At 65.3% G+C, this 20,273-nt stretch overlaps 1 protein-coding gene across 1 annotated transcript in view; it reads right to left on the reverse strand.

The window, feature by feature from the left end:
* Nucleotides 1–407: 407 nt before the first annotated feature.
* The window catches only part of LOC137346097 (butyrophilin subfamily 1 member A1-like), a 129,958-nt gene continuing 110,092 nt past the window's right edge, over nucleotides 408–20,273 (reverse strand). The window contains exon 9 of the mRNA XM_068009393.1: nucleotides 408–1,124. Coding sequence (XP_067865494.1) covers nucleotides 574–1,124 — 551 coding nt within the window. The 3' untranslated portion in view covers nucleotides 408–573. The remainder of the gene's footprint in view (nucleotides 1,125–20,273) is intronic.

Raw genomic sequence — 20,273 nt, forward strand, 5'->3', positions numbered from 1 at the left:
TGAGCATCCGATTACATTCCCAGTGTGTCTGTGTGTGATAAGGTGGGGAGTTGGATGGAATTGATGTTCTGGTTGAAAATACAAATATCAGTTTTTTTATTCTTTTCAGGATCAACAATCTAACGTAAACAAAACTGCTTAAAATGAAACAGAAAAAGATGATTTTAATGTAAAATTCAAATATTACAATGATCACATTCCCAGACTCCATGGAAATGCAGTATTTTCCTCCTTCAATATTTGGATTTCTCCCTCAGGCTTTCATGTTGTGGGTGCAGAGTGAGAAATGGAAACACAGAAGAAATCACAGCTCCAGACTGGGAAACAGGTGAAGAGATGGAGGACGGGACTGGGTGGTTTGACTGACTGAAGCAGGGAGTGAATGAAGGAAGGAGAGACACAAGATATTTAATTTACTGTTTATTTTAATCTGCTGACATTTATATTTGTATTGGTTTTATTTACAGTCTGATTTTACAATGGATAATTTGGAAATAAAATGATACATTTAGAGACAACCTGGGTTAACCCCCAACCCCTGACCTCTGCTCCTGGGGTCAGGTCATTGTGATGTCACTGATGATGCGACAGGCCCGAGGCCTCGGAGCAGATTCTCAGACACTCGTTTAAATAGAAAGTGAAGAAGAAAGGATAAAGTTTCTCCGTGAATTTATTCCCAGTGAAAGTGTGGAGCTGGGACTTGGTGTCCGCGTCGTAAAATGAAACTGTCCCGGACTCATAACTGAGATAAATTCCCACCTTCCCGGGGATCTGATCGTCAGGGAGACGGGATCGAGGAGAGGAATTTATATAAAACTGATCATAATAATCCCGCTCAATGGTCCAGAATCCATTCTCCGGGCTCCGGTCGACCCGGTCCTTCCTGTTCACAGACTCTGCGGCTACTCCCAGACTCCACCACCGATTCCCCTCCACCTCCACCTCCCAGTAATGTCTCCCCGATGTGAATCCCTCTGATCCCAGCACACAGCGACAGGACCAGTACATAAACCTCTTCTCAGTGTCGGGGAGACTCCTCTTGGTCCAGGTGTTTCTCACACTCTTCAGATCCTCAGACACCTCGAGCTCTGGATTCGCTGTTTCCACATCCAGGATCACAGAGACTGGGAGAAAAAGCAGAGAATTAGAGACTCGCTGGGGATCGGGGGAGAGACTCGCTGGGAATCGGGGGAGAGACTCGCTGGGGATCGGGGGGAGAGACTCACTGGGGACTGTGGGGGGGGGTAGAGACTCACTGGGGTTCGGGGGGGTGAGAGACTCACTGGGGTTCGGGGGGGGGTAGGGACTCACTGGGGTTCGGGGGGGTGAGAGACTCGCTGGGGTTCGGGGGGGGGAGAGACTCGCTGGGGTTCGGGGGGGTGTAGAGACTCGCTGGGGTTCGGGGGGGGAGAGACTCGCTGGGGTTCGGGGGGTAGAGACTCACTGGGGTTCGGGGGGGGTAGAGACTCGCTGGGGTTCGGGGGGGGGAAGAGACTCGCTGGGGTTCGGGGGGGGGGTAGAGACTCACTGGGGTTCGGGGGGGGTAGAGACTCACTCGGGTTCGGGGGGGGTAGAGACTCGCTGGGGTTCGGGGGGGGGTAGAGACTCACTGGGGTTCGGGGGGGTGTAGAGACTCACTCGGGTTCGGGGGGGGGGTAGAGACTCACTGGGGTTCGGGGAGGTGTAGAGACTCACTCGGGTTCGGGGGGGGTAGAGACTCGCTGGGGTTCGGGGGGGGTAGAGACTCGCTGGGGTTCGGGGGGGGGTAGAGACTCCTGGGGTTCGGGGGGGGTAGAGACTCGCTGGGGTTCGGGGGGGTGGAGACTCACTGGGGTTCGGGGGGGGGTAGAGACTCACTAGGGTTCGGGGGGGTAGAGACTCGCTGGGGTTCAGGGTAGAGACTCACTGGGGACTGTGGGGGGGGTAGAGACTCACTGGGGTTCGGGGGGGTGTAGAGACTCGCTGGGGTTCGGGGGGGGTAGAGACTCGCTGGGGTTCGGGGGGGTGGAGACTCACTGGGGTTCGGGGGTGTAGAGACTCCTGGGCTTCGGGGGGGGGTAGGGACTCACTGGGGTTCGGGGGGGTGAGAGACTCACTGGGGTTCGGGGGGGTGTAGAGACTCCTGGGCTTCGGGGGGGGGGGGGGGTAGGGACACACTGGGGTTCGGGGGGGTGAGAGACTCGCTGGGGTTCGGGGGGCGAGAGACTCGCTGGGGTTCGGGGGGGGGTAGAGACTCGCTGGGGTTCGGGGGGGGTAGAGACTCGCTGGGGTTCGGGGGGGGGAAGAGACTCGCTGGGGTTCGGGGGGGTGGAGACTCACTCGGGTTCGGGGGGGGGTAGAGACTCGCTGGGGTTCGGGGGGGGTAGAGACTCACTGGGGTTCGGGGGGGGGTAGAGACTCACTCGGGTTCGGGGGGGGTAGAGACTCGCTGGGGTTCGGGGGGGGTAGAGACTCGCTGGGGTTCGGGGGGGGTAGAGACTCGCTGGGGTTCGGGGGGGTGGAGACTCACTGGGGTTCGGGGGGGTAGAGACTCGCTGGGGTTCGGGGGGGTGGAGACTCACTGGGGTTCGGGGGGGTAGAGACTCGCTGGGGTTCGGGGGGGGTAGAGACTCACTAGGGTTCGGGGGGGGTAGAGACTCGCTGGGGTTCGGGGGGGGGTAGAGACTCGCTGGGGTTCGGGGGGGGTAGAGACTCCTGGGGTTCGGGGGGGGGGTAGAGACTCACTGGGGTTCGGGGGGTAGAGACTCACTGGAGTTAGGGGGGGTAGAGACTCACTGGGGTTCGGGGGGTGGGTAGAGACTCAGTGGGGTTCAGGGTGGGGGTAGAGACTCGCTGGGGTTCGGGGGAGTAGAGACTCGCTGGGATTCGGGGGGGTAGAGACTCGCTGGGGTTCGGGGGGGTAGAGGCTCGCTGGGGTTCGGGGGGGTAGAGACTCACTGGGGTTCGGGGGGGTAGAGACTCACTGGGGTTCGGGGGGGTGGAGACTCACTGGGGTTCGGGGGGGTGGAGACTCACTGGGGTTCGGGGGGGTGGAGACTCACTGGGGTTCGGGGGGGTGGAGACTCACTGGGGTTCAGGGGGGTAGAGACTCACTGGGGTTCAGGGGGGTAGAGACTCACTGGGGTTCGGGGGGGTAGAGACTCACTGGGGTTCGGGGGGGTAGAGGCTCACTGGGGTTCAGGGGGGTAGAGACTCACTGGGGTTCAGGGGGGTAGAGACTCACTGGGGTTCAGGGGGGTAGAGACTCACTGGGGTTCAGGGGGGTAGAGGCTCACTGGGGTTCAGGGTGGTAGAGGCTCCCTGGGGTTCGGGGGTTAGAGACTCGCTGGGGATCGGGGGGAGAGACTCGCTGGGGATCGGGGGGAGAGACTCGCTGGGGATCGGGGGGAGACTCGCTGGGGATCGGGGGGAGAGACTCGCTGGGGATCGGGGGGAGAGACTCGCTGGGGATCGGGGGGAGAGACTCGCTGGGGATCGGGGGGAGACTCGCTGGGGATCGGGAGAGACTCGCTGGGGATCGGGGGAGAGACTCGCTGGGGATCGGGGGGAGAGACTCGCTGGGGATCAGGGGGAGAGACTCGCTGGGGATCAGGGGAGAGACTCACTGGGGATCAGGGGAGAGACTCACTGGGGATCAGGGGGAGAGACTCGCTGGGGATCAGGGGGAGAGAGACTCGCTGGGGATCGGGGGAGAGACTCACTGGGGATCGGGGAGAGACTCGCTGGGGATCGGGGAGAGACTCGCTGGGGATCGGGGGAGAGACTCGCTGGGGATCGGGGGAGAGACTCGCTGGGGATCGGGGGGAGACTCGCTGGGGATCGGGGAGAGACTCGCTGGGGATCGGGGGGAGAGACTCGCTGGGGATCGGGGGGAGAGACTCGCTGGGGATCGGGGGGAGAGACTCTCTGGGGATCGGGGGGAGAGACTCGCTGGGGATCGGGGGGAGACTCGCTGGGGATCGGGGGAGAGACTCGCTGGGGATCGGGGGAAGAGACTCGCTGGGGATCGGGGGAAGAGACTCGCTGGGGATCGGGGGGAGACTCGCTGGGGATCGGGGGGGAGACTCGCTGGGGATCGGGGGGAGACTCGCTGGGGATCAGGGGAGAGACTCGCTGGGGATCGGGGGAGAGACTCGCTGGGGATCGGGGGGAGAGACTCGCTGGGGATCGGGGGGAGAGGCTCGCTGGGGATCGGGGGGAGAGACTCGCTGGGGATCGGGGGGAGAGACTCGCTGGGGATCGGGGGGTGAGACTCGCTGGGGATCGGGGGGAGACTCGCTGGGGATCGGGGAGAGACTCGCTGGGGATCGGGGAGAGACTCGCTGGGGATCGGGGAGAGACTCGCTGGGGATCGGGGGGAGAGACTCGCTGGGGATCGGGGGGAGACTCGCTGGGGATCGGGAGAGACTCACTGGGGATCGGGGGAGAGACTCGCTGGGGATCGGGGGGAGAGACTCGCTGGGGATCAGGGGGAGAGACTCGCTGGGGATCAGGGGGAGAGACTCGCTGGGGATCAGGGGGAGAGACTCGCTGGGGATCAGGGGAGAGACTCACTGGGGATCAGGGGGAGAGACTCACTGGGGATCAGGGGGAGAGACTCGCTGGGGATCAGGGGGAGAGAGACTCGCTGGGGATCGGGGGAGAGACTCGCTGGGGATCGGGGAGAGACTCGCTGGGGATCGGGGAGAGACTCGCTGGGGATCGGGGAGAGACTCGCTGGGGATCGGGGGAGAGACTCGCTGGGGATCGGGGGAGAGACTCGCTGGGGATCGGGGGAGAGACTCGCTGGGGATCGGGGGAGAGACTCGCTGGGGATCGGGGGAGAGACTCGCTGGGGATCGGGGGGAGACTCGCTGGGGATCGGGGAGAGACTCGCTGGGGATCGGGGGGAGAGACTCGCTGGGGATCGGGGGGAGAGACTCGCTGGGGATCGGGGGGAGAGACACGCTGGGGATCGGGGGGAGAGACTCGCTGGGGATCGGGGGGAGAGACTCGCTGGGGATCGGGGGGAGAGACTCGCTTGGGATCGGGGGGAGAGACTCGCTGGGGATCGGGGGGAGACTCGCTGGGGATCGGGAGAGACTCACTGGGGATCGGGGGAGAGACTCGCTGGGGATCGGGGGGAGAGACTCGCTGGGGATCAGGGGGAGAGACTCGCTGGGGATCAGGGGAGAGACTCACTGGGGATCAGGGGAGAGACTCACTGGGGATCAGGGGGAGAGACTCGCTGGGGATCAGGGGGAGAGAGACTCGCTGGGGATCGGGGGAGAGACTCACTGGGGATCGGGGGAGAGACTCGCTGGGGATCGGGGAGAGACTCGCTGGGGATCGGGGGAGAGACTCGCTGGGGATCGGGGGAGAGACTCGCTGGGGATCGGGGGGAGACTCGCTGGGGATCGGGGAGAGACTCGCTGGGGATCGGGGGGAGAGACTCGCTGGGGATCGGGGGGAGGGACTCGCTGGGGATCGGGGGGAGAGACTCGCTGGGGATCGGGGGGAGACTCGCTGGGTATCGGGGAGAGACTCGCTGGGGATCGGGGGGAGAGACTCGCTGGGGATCAGGGGAGAGACTCACTGGGGATCAGGGGGAGAGACTCGCTGGGGATCAGGGGGAGAGAGACTCGCTGGGGATCGGGGGAGAGACTCGCTGGGGATCGGGGGAGAGACTCACTGGGGATCGGGGAGAGACTCGCTGGGGATCGGGGGAGAGACTCGCTGGGGATCGGGGGAGAGACTCGCTGGGGATCGGGGGAGAGACTCGCTGGGGATCGGGGGAGAGACTCGCTGGGGATCTGGGGAGAGACTCGATGGGGATCGGGGGAGAGACTCGCTGGGGATCGGGGGGGAGACTCGCTGGGGATCCGGGGAGAGACTCGCTGGGGATCAGAGGGAGAGACTAGCTGGGGATCAGGGGGAGACTCGCTGGGGATCGGGGGGGAGACTCGCTGGGGATCGGGGGGGAGACTCGCTGGGGATCGGGGGGAGAGACTCGCTGGGGATCGGGGGGAGAGACTCGCTGGGGATCGGGGGGAGAGACTCGCTGGGGATCGGGGGGAGAGACTCGCTGGGGATCGGGGGGAGAGACTCGCTGGGGATCCGGGGAGAGACTCGCTGGGGATCAGAGGGAGAGACTCGCTGGGGATCAGAGGGAGAGACTCGCTGGGGATCGGGGGAGAGACTCGCTGGGGATCGGGGGGAGACACACACTGAGAATCGTGGGGGGGGGCAGAGACTCACTGGGATTCGGTGGGGGGTAGAAACTCGCTGGGGATTGTGGGGGGGGTAGAGACTCACTTGGGTTCATGGGGGGGGTAGAGACTCACTGGGGTGCGTGGGGGTAGAGACTCACTGGGGTGCGTGGGGGTAGAGACTCACTGGGGTGCGTGGGGGTAGAGACTCACTGGGGTGCGTGGGGGTAGAGACTCACTGGGGCCTGTGGGGGGGGGGGGGTAGAGACTCGCTGGGGTTCGTGGGGGGGGGGGGTAGAGACTCACTGGGGTGCGTGGGGGTAGAGACTCACTGGGGACTGTTGGGGGGGGGGCTAGAGACTCGCTGAGGATCGTGGGGGGGGGAAAGAGACTCACTGGGGATCGTAGGGCGGTAGAGACTCACTGGGGACTGTGGGGGGGGGGGGCTAGAGACTCGCTGGGGATCGGGGGGGTGAGAGACTCACTGGGGTTCGGGGGGGTGTAGAGACTCCTGGGCTTCGGGGGGGGGTAGAGACTCACTGGGGTTCGGGGGGGTGTAGAGACTCGCTGGGGTTCGGGGGGGGAGAGACTCGCTGGGGTTCGGGGGGGTGTAGAGACTCGCTGGGGTTCGGGGGGGGAGAGACTCGCTGGGGTTCGGGGGGTAGAGACTCACTGGGGTTCGGGGGGGGGTAGAGACTCGCTGGGGTTCGGGGGGGGGAAAAGACTCGCTGGGGTTCGGGGGGGGGTAGAGACTCGCTGGGGTTCGGGGGGGGAGAGACTCACTGGGGTTCGGGGGGGTGTAGAGACTCGCTGGGGTTCGGGGGGGGAGAGACTCGCTGGGGTTCGGGGGGTAGAGACTCACTGGGGTTCGGGGGGGGGTAGAGACTCGCTGGGGTTCGGGGGGGGGAAAAGACTCGCTGGGGTTCGGGGGGGGGTAGAGACTCGCTGGGGTTCGGGGGGGGTAGAGACTCACTCGGGTTCGGGGGGGGTAGAGACTCGCTGGGGTTCGGGGGGGGGTAGAGACTCACTCGGGTTCGGGGGGGGGAGAGACTCGCTGGGGATCGGGGGGAGAGACTCGCTGGGGATCGGGGGGAGAGACTCGCTGGGGATCAGGGGGAGAGACTCGCTGGGGATCCGGGGAGAGACTCGCTGGGGATCAGGGGGAGAGACTCGCTGGGGATCCGGGGAGAGACTCGCTGGGGATCGGGGGAGAGACTCGCTGGGGATCGGGGGAGAGACTCGCTGGGGATCGGGGGGAGACACACACTGAGAATCGTGGGGGGGGGCAGAGACTCACTGGGATTCGGTGGGGGGTAGAAACTCGCTGGGGATTGTGGGGGGGGTAGAGACTCACTTGGGTTCATGGGGGGGGTAGAGACTCACTGGGGTGCGTGGGGGTAGAGACTCACTGGGGTGCGTGGGGGTAGAGACTCACTGGGGTGCGTGGGGGTAGAGACTCACTGGGGCCTGTGGGGGGGGGGGGGGTAGAGACTCACTGGGGTTCGTGGGGGGGGGGGTAGAGACTCACTGGGGTGCGTGGGGGTAGAGACTCACTGGGGACTGTTGGGGGGGGGGCTAGAGACTCGCTGAGGATCGTGGGGGGGGGAAAGAGACTCACTGGGGATCGTGGGGGGGGGGGGGTAGAGACTCACTGGGGTGCGTGGGGGTAGAGACTCACTGGGGACTGTGGGGGGGGGGGGCTAGAGACTCGCTGGGGATCGGGGGGGTGAGAGACTCACTGGGGTTCGGGGGGGTGTAGAGACTCCTGGGCTTCGGGGGGGGGTAGAGACTCACTGGGGTTCGGGGGGGTGTAGAGACTCGCTGGGGTTCGGGGGGGGAGAGACTCGCTGGGGTTCGGGGGGTAGAGACTCACTGGGTTTCGGGGGGGTGTAGAGACTCGCTGGGGTTCGGGGGGGGAGAGACTCGCTGGGGTTCGGGGGGTAGAGACTCACTGGGGTTCGGGGGGGGGTAGAGACTCGCTGGGGTTCGGGGGTAGAGACTCACGGGTTCGGGGGGGGAAGAGACTCACTGGAGTTCGGGGGTAGAGACTCGCTGGGGTTCGGGGGGGGGAAAAGACTCGCTGGGGTTCGGGGGGGGGTAGAGACTCACTCGGGTTCGGGGGGGTAGAGACTCGCTGGGGTTCGGGGGGGGTAGAGACTCGCTGGGGTTCGGGGGGGTGGTAGAGACTCCTGGGGTTCGGGGGGGGTAGAGACTCGCTGGGGTTCGGGGGGGTGGAGACTCACTGGGGTTCGAGGGGGTTAGAGACTCGCTGGGGTTCGGGGGGGGTAGAGACTCGCTGGGGTTCGGGGGGGTGGAGACTCACTGGGGTTCGAGGGGGTTAGAGACTCGCTGGGGTTCGGGGGGGGTAGAGACTCACTAGGGTTCGAGGGGGGTAGAGACTCACTGGGGTTCGAGGGGGGTAGAGACTCGCTGGGGTTCGGGGGGGGGTAGAGACTCGCTGGGGTTCGGGGGGGTGGAGACTCACTGGGGTTCGGGGGGGGTAGAGACTCGCTGGGGTTCGGGGGGGTGGAGACTCACTGGGGTTCGAGGGGGTTAGAGACTCGCTGGGGTTCGGGGGGGGTAGAGACTCACTGGGGTTCGGGGGGGGGTAGAGACTCACTAGGGTTCGGGGGGGGTAGAGACTCGCTGGGGTTCGGGGGGGGGGTAGAGACTCGCTGGGGTTCGGGGGGGGGGTAGAGACTCCTGGGGTTCGGGGGGGGGGTAGAGACTCACTGGGGTTCGGGGGGGGGGGGTAGAGACTCACTGGGGTTAGGGGGGGTAGAGACTCGCTGGGGTTCGGGGGGGTAGAGACTCGCTGGGGATCGGGGGGAGAGACTCGCTGGGGATCAGGGGGAGAGACTCGCTGGGGATCAGGGGGAGAGACTCGCTGGGGATCCGGGGAGAGACTCGCTGGGGATCCGGGGAGAGACTCGCTGGGGATCAGAGGGAGAGACTCGCTGGGGATCAGAGGGAGAGACTCGCTGGGGATCGGGGGAGAGACTCGCTGGGGATCGGGGGGAGACACACACTGAGAATCATGGGGGGGGGCAGAGACTCACTGGGATTCGGTGGGGGGTAGAAACTCGCTGGGGATTGTGGGGGGGGTAGAGACTCACTTGGGTTCATGGGGGGGGGGTAGAGACTCACTGGGGTGCGTGGGGGTAGAGACTCACGGGGGTGCGTGGGGGTAGAGACTCACTGGGGTGCGTGGGGGTAGAGACTCACTGGGGTGCGTGGGGGTAGAGACTCACTGGGGCCTGTGGGGGGGGGGTAGAGACTCGCTGGGGTTCGTGGGGGGGGGGGGGTAGAGACTCACTGGGGTGCGTGGGGGTAGAGACTCACTGGGGACTGTTGGGGGGGGGGCTAGAGACTCGCTGGGGATCGGGGGGGTGAGAGACTCACTGGGGTTCGGGGGGGTGTAGAGACTCCTGGGCTTCGGGGGGGGGTAGAGACTCACTGGGGTTCGGGGGGGTGTAGAGACTCGCTGGGGTTCGGGGGGGGAGACTCACTGGGGTTCGGGGGGGTGTAGAGACTCGCTGGGGTTCGGGGGGGGAGAGACTCGCTGGGGTTCGGGGGGTAGAGACTCACTGGGGTTCGGGGGGGGGTAGAGACTCGCTGGGGTTCGGGGGGGGAAGAGACTCACTGGAGTTCGGGGGTAGAGACTCGCTGGGGTTCGGGGGGGGGGAAAGACTCGCTGGGGTTCGGGGGGGGTAGAGACTCGCTGGGGTTCGGGGGGGGTAGAGACTCACTCGGGTTCGGGGGGGGTAGAGACTCGCTGGGGTTCGGGGGGGGGTAGAGACTCACTCGGGTTCGGGGGGGGTAGAGACTCGCTGGGGTTCGGGGGGGGTAGAGACTCGCTGGGGTTCGGGGGGGGGTAGAGACTCCTGGGGTTCGGGGGGGGTAGAGACTCGCTGGGGTTCGGGGGGGTGGAGACTCACTGGGGTTCGAGGGGGGTAGAGACTCGCTGGGGTTCGGGGGGTTAGAGACTCACTGGGGTTCGGGGGGGGTAGAGACTCACTGGGGTTCGGGGGGGGGTAGAGACTCACTGGGGTTCGGGGGGGTAGAGACTCGCTGGGGTTCGGGGGGGGTAGAGACTCACTAGGGTTCGGGGGGGTAGAGACTCGCTGGGGTTCGGGGGGGGGGTAGAGACTCGCTGGGGTTCGGGGGGGGGGGTAGAGACTCCTGGGGTTCGGGGGGGGGGGGGTAGAGACTCACTGGGGTTCGGGGGGTAGAGACTCACTGGGGTTAGGGGGGTGGGTAGAGACTCAGTGGGGTTCAGGGTGGGGGTAGAGACTCACTGGGGTTCGGGGGGGTAGAGACTCGCTGGGGTTCGGGGGGTAGAGACTCGCTGGGGTTCGGGGGGGTAGAGGCTCGCTGGGGTTCGGGGGGGTAGAGGCTCGCTGGGGTTCGGGGGGGTGGAGACTCACGGGTTCGGGGGGGTAGAGACTCACTGGGGTTCAGGGGGGTAGAGACTCACTGGGGTTCAGGGGGGTAGAGACTCACTGGGGTTCGGGGGAGTAGAGGCTCACTGGCGTTCAGGGGGGTAGAGACTCACTGGGGTTCAGGGAGGTAGAGGCTCCCTGGGGTTCGGGGAGGTAGAGGCTCCCTGGGGTTCGGGGGTTAGAGACTCAGTGGGGTTCGGGGGGGGTAGAGACTCGCTGGGGTTCGGTGGGGGTGGAGACTCGCTGGGGATCGGGGGGGTAGAGACTCACTGGGGTTCGGGGGGGGTAGAGACTCGCTGGGGTTCGGGGGGGGTAGAGACTCGCTGGGGTTCGGGGGGGTAGAGACTCGCTGGGTTTCAGGGGGGCAGAGACTCAGTGGGGTTCGGGGGGTTAGAGACTCGCTGGGGATCAGGGGGGTAGAGACTCGCTGGGGATCAGGGGGGTAGAGACTCGCTGGGGTTCGTGGGGGTAGAGACTCGCTGGGGATCAGGGGGGTAGAGACTCACTGGGGTGCGGTGGGGTAGAGACTCACTGGGGTTCGGGGGGGTAGAGACTCACTGGGGTTCGGGGGGGTAGAGACTCACTGGGGTTCGGGGGGGTAGAGACTCACTGGGGTTCGGGGGGGTAGAGACTCACTGGGGTTCGGGGGGGTAGAGACTCACTGGGGTTCGGGGGGGTAGAGACTCACTGGGGTTCAGGGGGGGTAGAGACTCACTGGGGTTCGGGGGGGTAGAGAGTCACTGGGGTTCGGGGGGGGTAGAGACTCACTGGAGTTCGGGGGGGTAGAGACTCACTGGGGTTCGGGGGGGGAAGAGACTCACTGGGGTTAGGGGGGGTAGAGACTCACGGGGGTGCGTGGGGGTAGAGACTCACTGGGGTGCGTGGGGGTAGAGACTCACTGGGGTGCGTGGGGGTAGAGACTCACTGGGGTGCGTGGGGGGGGGGGTAGAGACTCGCTGGGGTTCGTGGGGGGGGGGGTAGAGACTCACTGGGGTGCGTGGGGGTAGAGACTCACTGGGGACTGTTGGGGGGGGGGCTAGAGACTCGCTGGGGATCGGGGGGGTGAGAGACTCACTGGGGTTCGGGGGGGTGTAGAGACTCCTGGGCTTCGGGGGGGGGTAGAGACTCACTGGGGTTCGGGGGGGTGTAGAGACTCGCTGGGGTTCGGGGGGGGAGACTCACTGGGGTTCGGGGGGGTGTAGAGACTCGCTGGGGTTCGGGGGGGGAGAGACTCGCTGGGGTTCGGGGGGTAGAGACTCACTGGGGTTCGGGGGGGGGTAGAGACTCGCTGGGGTTCGGGGGGGGAAGAGACTCACTGGAGTTCGGGGGTAGAGACTCGCTGGGGTTCGGGGGGGGGGAAAGACTCGCTGGGGTTCGGGGGGGGTAGAGACTCGCTGGGGTTCGGGGGGTGTAGAGACTCACTCGGGTTCGGGGGGGGTAGAGACTCGCTGGGGTTCGGGGGGGGGTAGAGACTCACTCGGGTTCGGGGGGGGTAGAGACTCGCTGGGGTTCGGGGGGGGTAGAGACTCGCTGGGGTTCGGGGGGGGGTAGAGACTCCTGGGGTTCGGGGGGGGTAGAGACTCGCTGGGGTTCGGGGGGGTGGAGACTCACTGGGGTTCGAGGGGGGTAGAGACTCGCTGGGGTTCGGGGGGTTAGAGACTCACTGGGGTTCGGGGGGGGTAGAGACTCACTGGGGTTCGGGGGGGGGTAGAGACTCACTGGGGTTCGGGGGGGTAGAGACTCGCTGGGGTTCGGGGGGGGTAGAGACTCACTAGGGTTCGGGGGGGTAGAGACTCGCTGGGGTTCGGGGGGGGGGTAGAGACTCGCTGGGGTTCGGGGGGGGGGGGTAGAGACTCCTGGGGTTCGGGGGGGGGGGGGTAGAGACTCACTGGGGTTCGGGGGGTAGAGACTCACTGGGGTTAGGGGGGTGGGTAGAGACTCAGTGGGGTTCAGGGTGGGGGTAGAGACTCACTGGGGTTCGGGGGGGTAGAGACTCGCTGGGGTTCGGGGGGTAGAGACTCGCTGGGGTTCGGGGGGGTAGAGGCTCGCTGGGGTTCGGGGGGGTAGAGGCTCGCTGGGGTTCGGGGGGGTGGAGACTCACGGGTTCGGGGGGGTAGAGACTCACTGGGGTTCAGGGGGGTAGAGACTCACTGGGGTTCAGGGGGGTAGAGACTCACTGGGGTTCGGGGGAGTAGAGGCTCACTGGCGTTCAGGGGGGTAGAGACTCACTGGGGTTCAGGGAGGTAGAGGCTCCCTGGGGTTCGGGGAGGTAGAGGCTCCCTGGGGTTCGGGGGTTAGAGACTCAGTGGGGTTCGGGGGGGGTAGAGACTCGCTGGGGTTCGGTGGGGGTGGAGACTCGCTGGGGATCGGGGGGGTAGAGACTCACTGGGGTTCGGGGGGGGTAGAGACTCGCTGGGGTTCGGGGGGGGTAGAGACTCGCTGGGGTTCGGGGGGGGTAGAGACTCGCTGGGTTTCAGGGGGGCAGAGACTCAGTGGGGTTCGGGGGGTTAGAGACTCGCTGGGGATCAGGGGGGTAGAGACTCGCTGGGGATCAGGGGGGTAGAGACTCGCTGGGGATCAGGGGGGTAGAGACTCGCTGGGGTTCGTGGGGGTAGAGACTCGCTGGGGATCAGGGGGGTAGAGACTCACTGGGGTGCGGTGGGGTAGAGACTCACTGGGGTTCGGGGGGGTAGAGACTCACTGGGGTTCGGGGGGGTAGAGACTCACTGGGGTTCGGGGGGGTAGAGACTCACTGGGGTTCGGGGGGGTAGAGACTCACTGGGGTTCGGGGGGGTAGAGACTCACTGGGGTTCGGGGGGGTAGAGACTCACTGGGGTTCGGGGGGGTAGAGACTCACTGGGGTTCGGGGGGGTAGAGACTCACTGGGGTTCAGGGGGGGTAGAGACTCACTGGGGTTCGGGGGGGTAGAGAGTCACTGGGGTTCGGGGGGGGTAGAGACTCACTGGAGTTCGGGGGGGTAGAGACTCACTGGGGTTCGGGGGGGGAAGAGACTCACTGGGGTTAGGGGGTAGAGAATCACTGCAGTTCGGGGGGTAAAGACTCACTGGGGTTCGGGGGGGTAGAGACTCACTGGGGTTCGGGGGGGTAGAGACTCACTGGGGTTCGGGGGGGTAGAGACTCACTGGGGTTCGGGGGGGTAGAGACTCACTGGGGTTCGGGGGGGTAGAGACTCACTGGGGTTCGGGGGGGATAGAGACTCGCTGGGGATCGGGGGGGTAGAGACTCACTGGGATTCAGGGGGGCAGAGACTCAGTGGGGTTCGGGGGGTATAGAGACTCGCTGGGGTTCAGGGTAGAGACTCACTGGGGTTCGGGGGGTAGAGACTCACTGGGGTTCGGGGGGGTTAGAGACTCGCTGGGGTTCAGGGGAGAGACTCACTGGGGTTCGGGGGGGTAGAGACTCACTGGGGTTCGGGGGGGTAGAGACTCACTGGGGTTCGGGGGGGTAGAGACTCACTGCGGTTCGTGGGGGTTAGAGACTCGCTGGGGTTCAGGGTAGAGACTCACTGGGGATCGGGGGGAAGAGACTCACTGGGGATCGGGGGAAGAGACTCACTGGGGATCGGGGGAAGAGACTCACTGGGGATCGGGGGAAGAGACTCGCTGGGGATCGGGGGAAGAGACTCACTGGGGTTCGGGGGAAGAGACTCACTGGGGATCGGGGGAAGAGACTCACTGGGGATCGGGGGGAAGAGACTCACTGGGGATCGGGGGAAGAGACTCGCTGGGGATCGGGGGAAGAGACTCGCTGGGGATCGGGGGAAGAGACTCGCTGGGGTTCGGGGGGGGGAAAAGACTCGCTGGGGTTCGGGGGGGGTAGAGACTCACTCGGGTTCGGGGGGGGTAGAGACTCGCTGGGGTTCGGGGGGGGTAGAGACTCGCTGGGGTTCGGGGGGGTGGTAGAGACTCCTGGGGTTCGGGGGGGGTAGAGACTCGCTGGGGTTCGGGGGGGTTAGAGACTCGCTGGGGTTCGGGGGGGGTAGAGACTCGCTGGGGTTCGGGGGGGTGGAGACTCACTGGGGTTCGAGGGGGTTAGAGACTCGCTGGGGTTCGGGGGGGGTAGAGACTCACTGGGGTTCGAGGGGGGTAGAGACTCACTGGGGTTCGAGGGGGGTAGAGACTCGCTGGGGTTCGGGGGGGGTAGAGACTCGCTGGGGTTCGGGGGGGTGGAGACTCACTGGGGTTCGGGGGGGGTAGAGACTCGCTGGGGTTCGGGGGGGTGGAGACTCACTGGGGTTCGAGGGGGTTAGAGACTCGCTGGGGTTCGGGGGGGGTAGAGACTCACTGGGGTTCGGGGGGGGGTAGAGACTCACTAGGGTTCGGGGGGGGTAGAGACTCGCTGGGGTTCGGGGGGGGGGGTAGAGACTCGCTGGGGTTCGGGGGGGGGGTAGAGACTCCTGGGGTTCGGGGGGGGGGGGTAGAGACTCACTGGGGTTCGGGGGGGGGGGGTAGAGACTCACTGGGGTTAGGGGGGGTAGAGACTCGCTGGGGTTCGGGGGGGTAGAGACTCGCTGGGGATCGGGGGGAGAGACTCGCTGGGGATCAGGGGGAGAGACTCGCTGGGGATCAGGGGGAGAGACTCGCTGGGGATCCGGGGAGAGACTCGCTGGGGATCCGGGGAGAGACTCGCTGGGGATCAGAGGGAGAGACTCGCTGGGGATCAGAGGGAGAGACTCGCTGGGGATCGGGGGAGAGACTCGCTGGGGATCGGGGGGAGACACACACTGAGAATCATGGGGGGGGGCAGAGACTCACTGGGATTCGGTGGGGGGTAGAAACTCGCTGGGGATTGTGGGGGGGGTAGAGACTCACTTGGGTTCATGGGGGGGGGGTAGAGACTCACTGGGGTGCGTGGGGGTAGAGACTCACGGGGGTGCGTGGGGGTAGAGACTCACTGGGGTGCGTGGGGGTAGAGACTCACTGGGGTGCGTGGGGGTAGAGACTCACTGGGGCCTGTGGGGGGGGGGTAGAGACTCGCTGGGGTTCGTGGGGGGGGGGGGTAGAGACTCACTGGGGTGCGTGGGGGTAGAGACTCACTGGGGACTGTTGGGGGGGGGGCTAGAGACTCGCTGGGGATCGGGGGGGTGAGAGACTCACTGGGGTTCGGGGGGGTGTAGAGACTCCTGGGCTTCGGGGGGGGGTAGAGACTCACTGGGGTTCGGGGGGGTGTAGAGACTCGCTGGGGTTCGGGGGGGGAGACTCACTGGGGTTCGGGGGGGTGTAGAGACTCGCTGGGGTTCGGGGGGGGAGAGACTCGCTGGGGTTCGGGGGGTAGAGACTCACTGGGGTTCGGGGGGGGGTAGAGACTCGCTGGGGTTCGGGGGGGGAAGAGACTCACTGGAGTTCGGGGGTAGAGACTCGCTGGGGTTCGGGGGGGGGGAAAGACTCGCTGGGGTTCGGGGGGGGTAGAGACTCGCTGGGGTTCGGGGGGGGTAGAGACTCACTCGGGTTCGGGGGGGGTAGAGACTCGCTGGGGTTCGGGGGGGGGTAGAGACTCACTCGGGTTCGGGGGGGGTAGAGACTCGCTGGGGTTCGGGGGGGGTAGAGACTCGCTGGGGTTCGGGGGGGGGTAGAGACTCCTGGGGTTCGGGGGGGGTAGAGACTCGCTGGGGTTCGGGGGGGTGGAGACTCACTGGGGTTCGAGGGGGGTAGAGACTCGCTGGGGTTCGGGGGGTTAGAGACTCACTGGGGTTCGGGGGGGTAGAGACTCACTGGGGTTCGGGGGGGGGTAGAGACTCACTGGGGTTCGGGGGGGTAGAGACTCGCTGGGGTTCGGGGGGGGTAGAGACTCACTAGGGTTCGGGGGGGTAGAGACTCGCTGGGGTTCGGGGGGGGGGTAGAGACTCGCTGGGGTTCGGGGGGGGGGTAGAGACTCCTGGGGTTCGGGGGGGGGGGGTAGAGACTCACTGGGGTTCGGGGGGTAGAGACTCACTGGGGTTAGGGGGGTGGGTAGAGACTCAGTGGGGTTCAGGGTGGGGGTAGAGACTCACTGGGGTTCGGGGGGGTAGAGACTCGCTGGGGTTCGGGGGGTAGAGACTCGCTGGGGTTCGGGGGGGTAGAGGCTCGCTGGGGTTCGGGGGGGTAGAGGCTCGCTGGGGTTCGGGGGGGTGGAGACTCACGGGTTCGGGGGGGTAGAGACTCACTGGGGTTCAGGGGGGTAGAGACTCACTGGGGTTCAGGGGGGTAGAGACTCACTGGGGTTCGGGGGAGTAGAGGCTCACTGGCGTTCAGGGGGGTAGAGACTCACTGGGGTTCAGGGAGGTAGAGGCTCCCTGGGGTTCGGGGAGGTAGAGGCTCCCTGGGGTTCGGGGGTTAGAGACTCAGTGGGGTTCGGGGGGGGTAGAGACTCGCTGGGGTTCGGTGGGGGTGGAGACTCGCTGGGGATCGGGGGGGTAGAGACTCACTGGGGTTCGGGGGGGGTAGAGACTCGCTGGGGTTCGGGGGGGTAGAGACTCGCTGGGGTTCGGGGGGGGTAGAGACTCGCTGGGTTTCAGGGGGGCAGAGACTCAGTGGGGTTCGGGGGGTTAGAGACTCGCTGGGGATCAGGGGGGTAGAGACTCGCTGGGGATCAGGGGGGTAGAGACTCGCTGGGGATCAGGGGGGTAGAGACTCGCTGGGGTTCGTGGGGGTAGAGACTCGCTGGGGATCAGGGGGGTAGAGACTCACTGGGGTGCGGTGGGGTAGAGACTCACTGGGGTTCGGGGGGGTAGAGACTCACTGGGGTTCGGGGGGGTAGAGACTCACTGGGGTTCGGGGGGGTAGAGACTCACTGGGGTTCGGGGGGGTAGAGACTCACTGGGGTTCGGGGGGGTAGAGACTCACTGGGGTTCGGGGGGGTAGAGACTCACTGGGGTTCAGGGGGGGTAGAGACTCACTGGGGTTCGGGGGGGTAGAGAGTCACTGGGGTTCGGGGGGGGTAGAGACTCACTGGAGTTCGGGGGGGTAGAGACTCACTGGGGTTCGGGGGGGGAAGAGACTCACTGGGGTTAGGGGGTAGAGAATCACTGCAGTTCGGGGGGTAAAGACTCACTGGGGTTCGGGGGGGTAGAGACTCACTGGGGTTCGGGGGGGTAGAGACTCACTGGGGTTCGGGGGGGTAGAGACTCACTGGGGTTCGGGGGGGTAGAGACTCACTGGGGTTCGGGGGGGTAGAGACTCACTGGGGTTCGGGGGGGCAGAGACTCACTGGGGTTCGGGGGGGTAGAGACTCACTGGGGTTCGGGGGGGATAGAGACTCGCTGGGGATCGGGGGGGTAGAGACTCACTGGGATTCAGGGGGGCAGAGACTCAGTGGGGTTCGGGGGGTATAGAGACTCGCTGGGGTTCAGGGTAGAGACTCACTGGGGTTCGGGGGGTAGAGACTCACTGGGGTTCGGGGGGGTTAGAGACTCGCTGGGGTTCAGGGGAGAGACTCACTGGGGTTCGGGGGGGTAGAGACTCACTGGGGTTCGGGGGGGTAGAGACTCACTAGGGTTCGGGGGGGTAGAGACTCACTGCGGTTCGTGGGGGTTAGAGACTCGCTGGGGTTCAGGGTAGAGACTCACTGGGGATCGGGGGGAAGAGACTCACTGGGGATCGGGGGAAGAGACTCACTGGGGATCGGGGGAAGAGACTCACTGGGGATCGGGGGAAGAGACTCGCTGGGGATCGGGGGAAGAGACTCACTGGGGTTCGGGGGAAGAGACTCACTGGGGATCGGGGGAAGAGACTCACTGGGGATCGGGGGGAAGAGACTCACTGGGGATCGGGGGAAGAGACTCGCTGGGGATCGGGGGAAGAGACTCGCTGGGGATCGGGGGAAGAGACTCGCTGGGGATCGGGGGGAAGAGACTCGCTGGGGATCGGGGGGAGACTCGCTGGGGATCGGGGGGAGACTCGCTAGGGATCGGGGAGAGACTCTCCGGTGATCGGGGATGGACTCGTAGTTGGGGGTTGGTGGTGGGGGGGGTGGGGGGGAGAGCTGATGGGTGTCGGGGGACCGACTGAGACTCTCTGGGAGTCGGAGGGTGGAAGAGACTCGCTGGGAATCAATGTGGGGGAGAGAGACAGACAGATAGTCGGGGGAACAAGGTCAGTCAGGGTCTGGGCAGAGGGACAGACAGTTGTGGGTTGCCGGGGCTGCGCATCACTCGGGGTCGGGGGAAGGGAGGGTCAGGGGAAACAGAGAGAGAGAGCGAGAGAGTCAGTCAGCTTCAGGAGAGAGAGTGAGTCCCTCGGGGTCCTGGGAAAGAGAGAGAGGGAGAGAATCACTCAGGTTCAGGAGAGAGATTGAGACTCACTCGGGGTCCTGGGAAAGAGAGAGAGGGAGAGAATCACTCAGGTTCAGGAGAGAGAGTGAGAGTCCCTCGGGGTCCTGGGAAAGAGAGAGAGGGAGAGGATCACTCAGGTTCAGGAGAGAGAGTGAGACTCACTTGGGATCCTGGGAGGGAGAGAGAGAAAGAGAGAGAGTCACTCGCAGTCGGTGGAGAGAGAGAGAGAGACATTCGGGGTCGGGGGAGAGAGAGAGTCACTCGGGGTCGGTGGAGAGAAAGAGAGTCACTCAGGTCGGGGGAGAGAGAGAGAGTGACTCGGGGTCGGGGGAGAAAGAGAGAGAGAGTCACTCCGGGTCAGGGGAGAGAGAGAGAGAGAGTCACTCGGGGTCAGGGGAGAAAGACAGAGAGAGAGACATTCGGGGTCGGGGGAGAGAGAGAGTCACTCGGGGTCGGTGGAGAAAGACAGAGAGAGAGACATTCGGGGTCGGGGGAGAGAGAGAGTCACTCGGGGTCAGGGGAGAGAAAGAGAGTCACTCAGGTCGGGGGAGAGAGAGAGAGTGACTCGGGGTCGGGGGAGAAAGAGAGAGAGAGTCACTCCGGGTCAGGGGAGAGAGAGAGAGAGAGTCACTCGGGGTCAGGGGAGAGAGAGAGAGTCACTCGGGGTAAGGGGAGAGAGAGAGTGACTCGGGGTCGGGGAGAGAGAGAGAGAGTCACTCGGGGTCAGGGGAGAGAGAGAGTCACTCGGGGCCAGGGGAGAGAGAGAGAGTCACTCGGGGTCAGGGGAGAGAGAGAGTCACTCAGGGTCAGGGGAGAGAGTGTGACTCGGGGTCGGGGAGAGAGAGAGAGAGAGTCACTCCGGTTCAGGGGAGAGAGAGAGTCACTCGTGGTCGGGGGAGAGAGAGAGAGTGACTCGGGGTCAGGGGAGAGAGAGAGTGATTCGGTGTCGGGGAGAGAGAGAGAGTGACTCGGTGTCGGGGAGAGAGAGAGTTACTCGGGGTCAGGGGAAAGAGAGAGAGTCACTCGGGGTCGGGGGAGAGAGAGAGAGTGACTCGGTGTCGGGGAGAGAGAGAATCACTCCGGGTCAGGGGAGAGAGAGAGAGAGAGTCACTCGGGGTCAGGGGAGAGAGAGAGAGAGAGTCACTCGGGGTCAGGGGAGAGAGAGTCACTCGGGGTCAGGGGAGAAAGAGAGAGTCACGTGGGGTCGGGGGAGAGAGAGAGAGAGTCACTCGGGGTCAGGGGAGAGAGAGTCACTCGGGGTCAGGGGAGAGAGAGTCACTCGGGGTCAGGGGAGAGAGAGTCACTCGGGGTCAGGGGAGAGAGAGAGTGACTCGGGGTCAGCGGAGAGAAAGAGAGTCACTCGGGGTCAGCAGA

Source organism: Heterodontus francisci, chromosome 29 (genome assembly GCF_036365525.1).
Source record: "Heterodontus francisci isolate sHetFra1 chromosome 29, sHetFra1.hap1, whole genome shotgun sequence".
NCBI lineage: Eukaryota > Metazoa > Chordata > Chondrichthyes > Heterodontiformes > Heterodontidae > Heterodontus > Heterodontus francisci.